At 49.9% G+C, this 12840-nt stretch overlaps 1 protein-coding gene across 1 annotated transcript in view; it reads right to left on the bottom strand.

Moving 5' to 3' along the window:
• Positions 1-12840, bottom strand: part of LOC137433190 (tenascin-R-like) — a 115066-nt gene that overhangs the window by 39436 nt on the left and 62790 nt on the right. The window contains exons 5-8 of the mRNA XM_068125640.2: positions 7457-7720; positions 4549-4679; positions 589-733; positions 55-321 (exon numbers count right to left, since the gene is read on the bottom strand). Of these exons, the coding sequence (XP_067981741.2) occupies positions 55-321; positions 589-733; positions 4549-4679; positions 7457-7720 (807 nt within the window). The remainder of the gene's footprint in view (positions 1-54; positions 322-588; positions 734-4548; positions 4680-7456; positions 7721-12840) is intronic.

Raw genomic sequence — 12840 nt, forward strand, 5'->3', positions numbered from 1 at the left:
ACGTTGGTCATGAAAATGACTAAAACTCATTTTGTCTGGACATCACCCACATACCCGTGGTGAATTCTTCTCGCACCACATGGCTTTGTCTCGGGCCCTTCTCAGACCACATCATCACTTCATACGTGTGGCCAGGGAGAAGGTCCTGAAGTGTAAATTCCGTTACATTTACTGAGAGTTCGTTCTGCAATCGTTCTGCCTCTCCCATGAGTCCAGAAGTCAGATGATAACCATCAATATGTCCCTCTGGCTTGGTCCATGTCAGCAAAGCATACATCTCAAGTGCATCACGGACAGCAAAGTCGATAGGCTTGCCAACAACTGTCGTAAGAAGCAAATGAATGACATCAGAGAACAAGAGAAAGAATGCAGGATAATAAAAGTTTTTGTCTGATGACGAAGCATCCCAATCAATTTTCAATATCACTTTGAAATAGGAATATCTCCGACACAATAGACAGAAAGGGACTTGGTACATCGCAACAACAAAATGCACGAAATAGTTGCAGATATGTAGAGAATTGACATTCCGAGTGTAACCGTCAAATTTTAGTCCCTTTTTTTCCCGGAAGTTATGTGACTACACACCGGTGAAGACTGTGGCGGTAGCGGGAAGGCTGCGGTCATCTCCATCATGGACCACGAGTGAAACCGAATACTCCTCTCCTGTCTGGAGTTCATTTTGCAAAAATGACATCTCGTCATTGGGCAACTGGGTCACCACCCTGCCCTCCTTGATTCGGGAAGAAGAAAGTATAATTAAAAACATAAAGGCACAAGAGTATCCAAGGCATCAGACCAAAAAAAAGAGGATTGGTTTAATTAATATTATCAACTGAATAAATATTGCTCCCCGCCCCCCCCCCCCCCCCCAAAATTAAACAGGAAGTGCGTTCACCTTTTCAATGACAATCAATTAATTACCTTTGGAACGTGCGCTTGTTTTCAGACAAATCACAACTACAATAAAACTATTATACTTTCAATGCAAAAAATCATAGCGTTGGCCAATTGGGATTAAAAATATATATATTTCAGGGAAATTAAATAACCTTTCATAGTCGTTTACATTCAGCAACATCACATTTATATGAATGTAAATTCGATTGTAGTGAAGTCAGGAAACTGTTCACAAATTGAGGGGATCATAATTATGACCAATACTACTACTACTACCTACCACAACTGCTTCTACTACATACTACTTCTACTACATACTACTTCTACTACTATGTACTACTACTACTAATAATACTGCTACTATATACTACATCTACCACTACTACTACTACTGCAACTACTACTACTATTGCTACTATGTACTACCTCTACCTCTACCACTCCTACTACTACTACTGCAATTACTACTACTACTGCTACTACTACTACTACCACTATTACTACTACTACATACTGCTTCTACTACATACTACTTCTACTACTATGTACTACTACTACTAATAATTCTGCTACTATGTACTACATCTACCACTACTACTACTACTACTGCAACTACTACTACTATTGCTACTATGTACTACCCTCTACCTCTACCACTCCTACTACCACTACTGCAACTACTACTACTACTGCTACTACTACTACTACCACTATTACTCCTACTACATACTACTTCTACTACATACTACTTCTACTACATACTACTTCTACTACTATGTACTACTACTAATAATAATACTGCTACTATGTACTACATCTACCACTACTACTACTACTGCAACTACTACTACTATTGCTACTATGTACTACCTCTACCTCTACCACTCCTACTACTACTACTGCAATTACTACTACTACTGCTACTACTACTACTACCACTATTACTACTACTACATACTGCTTCTACTACATACTACTTCTACTACATACTACTTCTACTACTATGTACTACTACTACTAATAATTCTGCTACTATGTACTACATCTACCACTACTACTACTACTACTGCAACTACTACTACTATTGCTACTATGTACTACCCTCTACCTCTACCACTCCTACTACTACTACTGCAACTACTACTACTACTGCTACTACTACTACTACCACTATTACTCCTACTACATACTACTTCTACTACATACTACTTCTACTACATACTACTTCTACTACTATGTACTACTACTAATAATAATACTGCTACTATGTACTACATCTACCACTACTACTACTACTGCAACTACTACTACTATTGCTACTATGTACTACCTCTACCCCTACCACTCCTACTACTACTACTGCATCTACTACTACTACTGCTACTACTACTACTACTACGACTATTACTACTACTACATACTACTTCTACTACATACTACTTCTACTACATACTACTTCTACTACTACTACTGCTACTACTACTACATACTACTTCTACTACATACTACTTCTACTACTATGTACTACTACTACTACTACTAATACTGCTACTATGTACTACTTCTACCACTACTACTGCTACTGCAACTACTACTACTACTGCTACTATGTACTACCTCTACCTCTACCACTACTACTACTACTCCTACTACTACAACTACTACTACTACTGCTACTACTACTACTAATACTACTACCACTACTACTACTACTAATATGTACTACTTCTACTACTATGTACTACTACTGCTACTAAAACTGCTACTATGTACTACTACTACTACTACTACTAATACTGCTACTATGTACTACTTCTACCACTACTACTGCTACTGCAACTACTACTACTGCTACTATGTACTACCTCTACCTCTACCTCTACCACTACTACTACTACTCCTACTACTGCAACTACTACTACTACTGCTACTACTACTACTAATACTACTACCACTACTACTACTACTAATATGTACTACTTCTACTACTATGTACTACTACTGCTACTAACACTGCTACTATGTACTACTACTACTACTACTAATACTGCTACTATGTACTACCTCTACCACTACTACTGCTACTGCAACTACTACTACTACTGCTACTATGTACTACCTCTACCTCTACCACTACTACTACTCCTACTACTGCAACTACTACTACTACTACTAATACTACTACCACTACTACTACTACTAATATGTACTACTTCTACTACTATGTACTACTACTGCTACTAACACTGCTACTATGTACTACTTCTACCACTACTACTACTACTACTACATACTACTTCTACTACGTACTACGTCTACTAATAATAATGCTACTATGTACTACCTCTACCACTAATACTACTACTACTACTGCTACTATGTACTACCTCTATGTCTACCACTACTACTACTACATACTACTTCTACTACGTACTACGTCTACTAATAATAATGCTACTATGTACTACCCTCTACCACTAATACTACTACTACTACTACTACTACTGCTACTATGTACTACCTCTATGTCTACCACTACTACTACTGCAACTACTACTGCTACTATGTACTACTTCGACTACTACTACTACGACTACTGCAAACTACGTACTACTACTACTACTACTTCAACGAATCATATTCACACTCCTACTCTTCTCACAACTCCTCCTACAGCTCGTCATATTCCTACTCCTCTCACTACTCCTCCTCCTCCACCTACTCTTCATTCTACTACGACTACTTCTTATACCCTTCCACTTCTCCATCATACTACTACTACTCATACCGCACCGACTACTCCTACTCATCCTATTTATCCTCCTGATAGTCCTATTCGTACTACTGCTATCCTATGTTTCTCCTCTTCATAGGCCCAGGGCCAGATTTGCAATGGTTCCAATGGCGCATCGCCGTCAGGCCCACAATCAGAAGGGGCCCATAATGACCAAGACCAAGCAGAAAAGATCTTGGTTTGGGATCGGGAATGATCTGACATGGTGTTCAAAAGCTGTCTTGAAGACCTGGAAGAAAGAAAGACGTTGAAGAAAATGTGGAAGTTGGTTCCGCAGGCAGGGAAAAAGAGGAACGACTGAATGGAGGTGAGCAGTGATTCTGGATGTTGGAAGTTTTTAATATAAGGAGATTGCTGTTGGACTCCGTGCACCCTGCAGATAGTTAGGGTTGAGGAACTGAGTGAAAAAAATTTTTTTTGACGTCATGCTTGAAAGAAAACGTCAGGGCTGGCCACACTTTCTCCATTTGTGAAGTGTCCATGAATTTTGCAAATCTCTGCAAATCCGTTTCCTTCTGTTGTTCAGCTCCTCTGTGCGGCGATATGTGTGTTATCCATTTCCTTGCTATTGGTGTCCGAGGAAAATCGGTCCTCGAACAAGACATTTGTGCTTGTGTACGAGTAAACTTTAAACATTTTTTTTTTAAAGGCGAATGAAGGATATTGGAATGTTGAATGCAAGGCCCAGAATGTGGGAGTACTCGCTCTTCTTTGTTTGATAAGATTTCTACACGCGATTGATGGAAGTGGATGTGCATTCAGATGAAGAATTAGAGGGTGAGACAGGTGTATTTACAGCTTAAGGTATTGAATCCTTTATGAGATATGACATCAGAGTAATTATTGCAACTCACCGCGCCATAAAAGGAGACTTCCCACATCTCAAAGGGAAGTGGGTAAGGGCCCCATTGTACCGTCATCTCATCTTCGTTTACTGAAGTGAAGTGAAGACCAAGTGGTCTCGGTAGACGATCCGAAACATTGTCTGCGGAGAACCAAGACACACTGCATTGCAAATGAAGAATTCCTTCCTTTGCACATGTTGCGGAAACTAGGAGTCAACTCTGAATGATAAATGGCAAGAAAAACTACGGATAAATTATACATGTGTGAGTCAAAAAAAGGGAATTGCCCCCACGCCAATGAATCTCAGCACAAATGTCAGTCCTTTTCTATGTATTGTCCAGCAAGTGTCGCACATTTTTCCAAACTGTTGCTGAGTTTCCTCATGCTGAGTTTCTTCCAATTCCAAAGGAAGTCATTTTGGCTACACTTTAAAAAAACAATGAAAATGGGAAAACCTTTTTGGTTCTCCATCGTTCTGGAAAAGCTACCGGAAAGGGAAAAGCAAGTAAACATTTAGCCGCAAAATGCCAGAAATTCAAAGTGGCTTTCACAGGGTATTTCCTTGCTACGTGTATGTACACCTTTCCCATAGATGTAGTAGCGCCTTAGTACAACCAGTGTGGAACTCTTTTAGACGGTTACGGAGCTATTTCAGGACATGTGTTTACACTTCTTGATTATTTGTTTACGTAATGCCACAAACATGTTCTTTGAGTGATTCAAGAAAATGGAAATCACAAGGTGGCCTGTTTGGAAGGCAGTTGGGGATAAGTTGGGATTTTAAAAACGAATGCACCTACTTTGCACCAAGACTTCTTAGATTTGAAATGAGAATGAATGATTGTTTGTTTATTTATTTACAATAATGACTTAATTCTTCTGAAATTTCATATACTAGCAACACCCTATGGGCAGGGCTTCAATTGGGAAGCCCAAATGAAAAGGCAAAATATCAGAAGGCTTTTTTTATTTTAAACGATTCATATAAACATCCTTTGAATCATATCACACGCAAATCATCAAAATCTAAACTACATGGCGCCCATTTTGAAAAAAGATTGAATTCTGCAAAACGGAAGTGGCCGCTACACGTCTTTCTCAGTCGCACGTTTATGTGTGAAGAGTGCGCGCCGAATCTGTAACACAGAAGTGGCCGCCACACCTGTTTCTCAGTCGCTTTACACACGCTGCCGTGTTACTTCGGAGCCGCACATTTATATAGGAAGAGTTCGTCAGGAGTCGATCTACTCTCTCCTGGTACGTATAATTTCAACAAAAGCCACATCACTGTCCATATCAGTAAATATTATTCCATCATGTTTGGAAAACTGCAAAATTGGAAAACTTGGAAAACTTGGAAAAACAATATAGCCTATTTTACTCCCAGGGGTCCCAGGAATACCCACCCAAAATATCGTTGCGATCGGTTCAGCCGTTTTTGCGGTACCTTCAAACGGACAGACGGACATTTGGTGAATTATAGTAAGATAGTAAACCCACGTTTTTTTTCCAAGAATTAGCCATTAAGCATGTTTAATATTTATTTGAGTGACAGCAGTTGGGTGCTTGTGAGAATGCTGAACATTGCTCACCAATTCATGGCCATTTTTGTCCTCAAGGCCCCATTTAACACAAAACTCTGGGAGAGACATCTGTATAGTCAAATCTCCTGTCAATTTCAGCTGGTTTGATGATTTCCTTCATGAGGAATTGCTCCACAGCACATTTGACTGTTGACCCCCATATGTGTTTTATCCAAATTTAATGCTAAGTTTTTGCACAACTTGATCAGGGTAAATTTTCTTCAATAAAAAGTCCATGTCAACCTTGAACAGCTCCCCACAGTACAAGTAACTTTTACATCTACACAATGATTCGTCCTCATTCATGTTTTTTGTTATGTTTTGCCTGAGCTTCGACAGTTGACCAAGACTTAAACCTGTGCACAGTATGACTACTGGAAAGATGTGTGTGTATATGTATGTATGTATGTATGTACGTGTGTGTGTGTGTGTGTGTGTGTGTGTGTGTGTGTGTGTGTGTGTGTGTGCCTGTCTATGTGTATGTAGGTGTGTGTGTATGTGTGTGTGTGTGTGTGTGTGTGTGTGTCTGTCTATGTGTATGTAGGTGTGTGTGTATATGCGTGTGTGTGTGTGTGTGTGTGTGTGTGTGTGTGTGTGTGTATGTGTGTGTGTGTGTGTGTGTGCGCCTGTGTGTATGTGTGTGTGTCTGTCTATGTGTATGTAGGTGTGTGTGTATGTGTGTGTGTGCGCCTGTGTGTATGTGTGTGTGCCTGTCTATGTGTGTGTAGGTGTGTGTGTATGTGTGTGTGTGTGTGTGTGTGTGTGTGTGTGTGTGTGTGTGTGTGTGTGTGTGTGTGTGTGTGTGTGTGTGTGTGTGTGTATGTGTGTGCGCCTGTGTACGTGTGTGTGTCTGTCTATGTGTATGTAGGTGTGTGCATGTGTGTGTAGGTAGGTGTGTGTATGTGTGTGTGTGCATGTGTGTGTATGTAGGTGTGTGTGTGTGTGTGTGTATGTGTGTGTGTGTGTGTGTGTGTGTCTGTCTGTGTGTGTAGGTGTGTGTGTGTGTGTATGTGTGTGTATGTAGGTTATGTAGGTGTGTGTGTGTGTGTGTGTGTGTGTGTATGTGTGTGCACGTGCGCACAATGGTATTGCTTACACATCTGCACATGGCAAGCCTTACGAATGTGTTGCTGGACATCGGTGGGATTTATGCGTGTGCGTCTGGGCAATGGAAAGGCAGACACGACTGAATGTGGTTACTGTACCAGTAAAACTAAACGGAACACACAAATATATTTGGTTATGGTCAAGACGAATTTTATGTGCATTGACAAGGCTCACACGTGCATTCGTACTGTCAAAGCTTACGCATGTGGGTGCTGGTGGGGCTTACACGTGTACACGTGGGTACTTGCAGGAGCACTGACAAAGTTGTTCACAAGTGAATATGCATGGATAAGGTACACAATTCCAGGTGCAAGCCCAACCAGCTGAGCTTGGGTCACACTGTTTGGCACATGCACCTCCATTTGGGTGCCGACCAGTGGTGTTTGTCCGTAGGTAACTAGATACCCAGTGGCAACAGGATGTCCCTGCCAGATCACATCGACCGTTTCCTCTGTCACACCTACCACTGTGAGATTCTGTGGGGGAATCACTGTAGGGTGGGAGGAAATAGTGGAAAAAAGTGAGTGGACTTAGTTAGGAATTACGTGATTAGATCACCAAAGAATCATTTATAATAAACAATGTTGAGATCTGTGGGTTCCACATATTCCAGGAGAGACAAGTGTAATGCTGGGGCACCAGTACTTTATGGGTGAGTAGTACTCCATTGCACTACACACAAAGGCCTTGAACTTTCATGAGATGATCTCGATCTCAGAAGATCTTCATCTCAGTAAAAAAAGAAGATTTGAATCACTCTCTACTTATGCTTGTGTACATTGATCTCAAATGATTTTTGAATGCTTTTATCTATCTATCTATATCTATATTCTATATTAAAGCGCGGCGTTACGCGCGCTGCTTGCGAGCAAGGAGGAAGCGGACAAGCGGTAACTTTAAGCGTCTTTATTTCAGGAGCTCACTGTAACACTGGCCCGCTCCGGGCTGGGCGCCCGGTGTATATCATGAGGCCACGCCTACCCCTCGGGCGTGGCCACCGCCCACTTGGTGCGCGGAATGATGTCACCACGCCAGTGGGCTTTTATGTCCGCCACACGCGCCCCCCCAGAATTCCCGCGCACCTGGAGGGCCAGTTTGCGGGGCAGACGAATGACCCGGCCGAAGCGCCCCCTGGCGATCAGCGGCGTCCGGGGTGCAGGGATGCCAGGTGGGATGCCCCTGGCTGCCCCTGGGATGGGTGCAGGACCGGGGGGCGGTGTGGCGGCGGGGCTGGGCGGTGACGGGGGTCCGCCCGCAGGAGGGCGGCCCCGACGTGGGGGTCGGGCCACTGGCGGTGGATGGTCCACATCGAGGTGGGCCGGCTTGAGGTGGTCTACCGAAACGCGGTCAGGAGTACCGCCGATGTCCAGGGTGAAGTGCTTCGCCCTGGTCTCCAGCACGCGGAAAGGCCCGTCGTACGGGGGCCGCAGTGGTGTCCGATGGGCATCGTGGCGGACGAAGACGTACTCCGCCGTGCGAAGCTCCGGGGCGACGTGCGTCGGTGGGTGCCCGTGGCATGCCGTTGGCACCGGGGCGAACCTCTGGGCGGTCTCTTGCAGAGCGGAGCGCTGCTGTGCCGCGGACCATGGTGCCGTGGAGTCGGGGAGGAACTCGCCCGGCACCCGCAGCGGTTGCCCGAAGACCAACTCCGCCGCGGATGCGCGCAGGTCCTCCTTGGGCGCCGTCCGGAGGCCCAGCAGGACCCAGGGGAGCCTGTCGACCCAGCCGCCGTCACAGAGGGTGGCCCGGAGCGCGGCCTTCAATGAGCGGTGAAATCGCTCACACAGGCCGTTAGCCTGGGGGTGGTAGGCCGTGGTTCGGTGCAGCCGGACCCCGAGCCCCTGCGCAACCGCCCCCCAGAGCTCCGAGGTGAACTGGGGGCCACGGTCGGATGAGATGTCTGAGGGGGCGCCGAACCGGGCGACCCAGGTGGCGATGAAAGCCTGCGCGACATCGGCCGCCGTTGTCGACGCCAAGGGCATGGCCTCCGGCCACCGGGTGGTGCGGTCCACCATGGTGAGGACGTAGGTGAAACCCCGCGAGGGGGGCAGAGGTCCCACCAGGTCCACGTGGACGTGGTCAAACCGGCGTTCCGGCACCGTGAACGGGGCCAACGGGGCCTGGGTGTGCCGGTGCACCTTGGTGCGCTGGCACGCGAGGCACGTCCTGGCCCAGCCGCGGACGGCCTTCCGGAGGCCATGCCAGACGAACTTGTCGGCGATCAGCCTTTGGGAGGCCCTCGCGCCCGGGTGGGACAGGCCGTGGATGGCGTGAAACACCTGGCGCTGCCAGCCCGCGGGCACGATGGGGCGAGGACGCCCGAGGGAGACGTCGCACAAGAGGGCCGCACCCGCGCCGTCGAACGGCACCTCGGTGACGCGGAGGCCCGTGACGGCGGTCCGCAAGGCCTGGACGTCGGGGTCAGCGGCCTGGTCCGCTGCCATCCGGGCATAGTCGATGCCGAGGTGGACTGCGTGGGCGATGGCCCGGGAAAGGCAATCCGCCACCGGGTTGTCCTTCCCCGCGACGTGCTGGATGTCCGTCGTGTACTCGGACACGGCCGAGAGGTGACGCTGCTGCCGGGCCGACCACGGCTCGATGACCTTGCCCATCGCGAAGATCAGCGGCTTGTGGTCGACGAAGGCAGTGAACGCACGGCCCTCGAGCAGATGGCGGAAGTGCCTGACCGCCAAGTGAAGTCCGAGCAACTCGCGGTCGAAGGTACTGTAACGGCGTTCGGGCGGGCGAAGCTGCCGGCTAAAGAACGCCAGCGGTTGCCAAGCTCCACGCACCCATTGCTCGTGCACCGCGCCCACCGCGTAGTCCGAGGCATCGGTGGTGAGGGCGATCGCTGCATCGGGCGCCGGGTGCGCGAGCATGGTGGCGTTAGCCAAGGCGAGCTTCGCGCCCGTGAATGCCGTGTCCATCTGCTCGGTCCAGGTAACGCCGCCTTTGCCCGGCTTACCTCGGAGAGCTTCGTGCAGGGGGCGCAGGAGCTGGGCGATACGGGGCAGGAACCGATGGTAAAAGTTCACCATGCCCAGGAACTCCTGCAGCCCTCTGATCGTGCGGGGGCGCGGAAACCCCTTCACCGCCTCCACCTTGGCCGGCAGGGGGACGGCTCCGTGCCTGGTGACACGGTGCCCCAGAAAATCGATTATGGCGGCGCCGAACCGGCACTTTGCGGGGTTCACAATCAGGCCATGCTGGCCCAGGCGTTCGAAGAGCGTGCGGAGGTGGCGTAGGTGCTCTTCGCGGGACGCGCTGGCGACGAGGATATCGTCCAGGTAGACGTAGACAAAATCCAAGTCGCGCAGGACGCTGTCCATCAGTCGCTGGAACGCCTGAGCCGCATTCTTCAGACCGAAGGGCATGCGCAGGAACTCGAAGAGTCCGAATGGCGTGATGACCGCCGTCTTCGGGACGTCCTCCGGCCTGACGGGGACCTGATGGTAGCCGCGTATGAGGTCCACCTTCGAGAAGAAGGACCTGCCCGCCAAACGGGCGGAAAAGTCCTGAATGTGGGGGACGGGGTAGCGGTCGGGAGTTGTGGCGTCATTGAGACGGCGATAGTCCCCGCACGGTCGCCATCCCCCGCAGGGCTTCGGCACGATGTGCAGCGGCGACGCCCAAGCGCTCTCTGAGCGCCGAACGATGCCGAGTCGCTCCAGGGTAGTGAACCCCGCTTTTGCCACCGCCAGCTTCGTCGGCTCGAGGCGGCGTGCCCGGGCGTAGACCGGTGGCCCGACGGTGGGGATGTGATGGGCCACCCCGTGCTTGACGGCCCCCGCCGAGAAGGTGGGCCGCGTGAGGGCCGGGAAGCCGGCGAGGAGGCGGGTGAATGCGTCCGCTGCCGGAAGCGTACAGACCAACGTGGCCAGAACCGAACCGTTCGGCAAGCCGCTTGGCAAGCTGGTTGAGCTGGGCAACGCACAAGCGAGCGAGCTGAACGTCTCGGCCTGGACAAGACGTCTGCGCTTGACGTCGACCAGGAGCCCATTAGCGCACAGGAAGTCCGCGCCAAGCAGTGCCATGGGCACGTCGGCGGTGACGAACGTCCATCGGAAAACCTGCCCTCCGAACCGCAGAGAGAGGCAGCGTTTTCCATACGTACGGATGGGCGTCCCGTTCGCGGCAAGCAGCGCGGGGCCCCCACCCGCGGCGTGCTTGTCTGACGTGCCGGCGGGAATGACACTCACCTGCGCTCCCGTGTCGCACAGGTAACGGCGCCCGGAGAAGGTGTCCGTTATGAACAGCAAGCTGCTCGAACGGCCGGCGCTCATCGCCACTATTGAGCGCCGGCCCGGGCGTTTCCCGACCTGTTGAAGGAGCATGGCGGATGACACTGCCGAGCTTCGTGGCCGAACTTGGCATGGAACCAGCACCAGGTGGTGGAGCTGGAGGAGCGCGGCTGGCTCCGCCAGGCCGGTGGAGTTGGCGGGTTTCCCCGCGGTGGCGGTTTTCGCCGCGGCGGTGGGCGGGGCGTGGCGGCGTTCACGAGGTGCGTATCAGCATGCTGCGTATGCTGTAGAAGCTGATGCTGTGGAACAGCAGCATCAGCAGCATCAGCAGCATCAGCCTCGAGGGCCGTGACAGCCACGCCGACTCTCGCCCGCGTGTCCGAAGCGGCGAAGTACCTGTCCGCCTCGGCTGCCAATGCTCGGGGTTCCGTTAGCCCGGTCCCGGCCAACGCGAGGCGAACCTGCGCTGGAAGTTGGCGACGGAAAAGCGCCCGGAATAGAGAACCGGGGGCTTTGTCGCCCAACAGTGACAGCATATGGTCCATTCGGACCGACGGGCGCGTGTCACCGAGCTCGGGGAGATCCAGGAGGCGGTCGGCCCGTGCGTCGTCCGTGAGGCCGAACGTGGCTAGGAGTAGCCGCTTGAGTGCCTCGTACTTGTGGCCGTCCGGTGGGTGGCGAAGGACGGACACAACTCGAGCGGCCGTGCCGGGCCCGAGGGAGGCGACGACGTGGCAATAGCACGTGTCATCGCCGGTGAGGCGCCGAAGCTGAAATTGGGCTTCGGCCTGGACGAACCAGACTTCGGCCTGAGCCTCCCAAAATTCGGGAAGTTTGACGAAGTTGGCCATGGCAATGGCGTCGCGTGTGGAAGGATCGCTCCGCCAGATCCAACGTCGAGGGTGTCACCAGTAAAGCACGGCGTTACGCGCGCTGCTTGCGAGCAAGGAGGAAGCGGACAAGCGGTAACTTTAAGCGTCTTTATTTCAGGAGCTCACTGTAACACTGGCCCGCTCCGGGCTGGGCGCCCGGTGTATATCATGAGGCCACGCCTACCCCTCGGGCGTGGCCACCGCCCACTTGGTGCGCGGAATGATGTCACCACGCCAGTGGGCTTTTGTGTCCGCCACAATATTCTATATTCTATTCTATATAATTATAAAATTGAAATCTTGCGTGTTTGTATGTAACATTCGATCGGTCCGGGGGTGTGGCTTACCCCTTTGAGAGAGTAGTAATATCCACCATTTTATTAACTCGCATAGCTTTGAGGCCTGTTTTGTAGGCCCGTGGTGTCTTGCTCTCTCTCTCAGTTTTATTTCAAATCAAATTCGATATATCATTTCATTTTTCACAGTCGCTAACATAG

The sequence above is a fragment of the Myxine glutinosa genome, chromosome 8 (genome assembly GCF_964187855.1).
Source record: "Myxine glutinosa chromosome 8, kmMyxGlut1.1, whole genome shotgun sequence".
Taxonomy (NCBI): Eukaryota; Metazoa; Chordata; class Myxini; order Myxiniformes; family Myxinidae; genus Myxine; species Myxine glutinosa.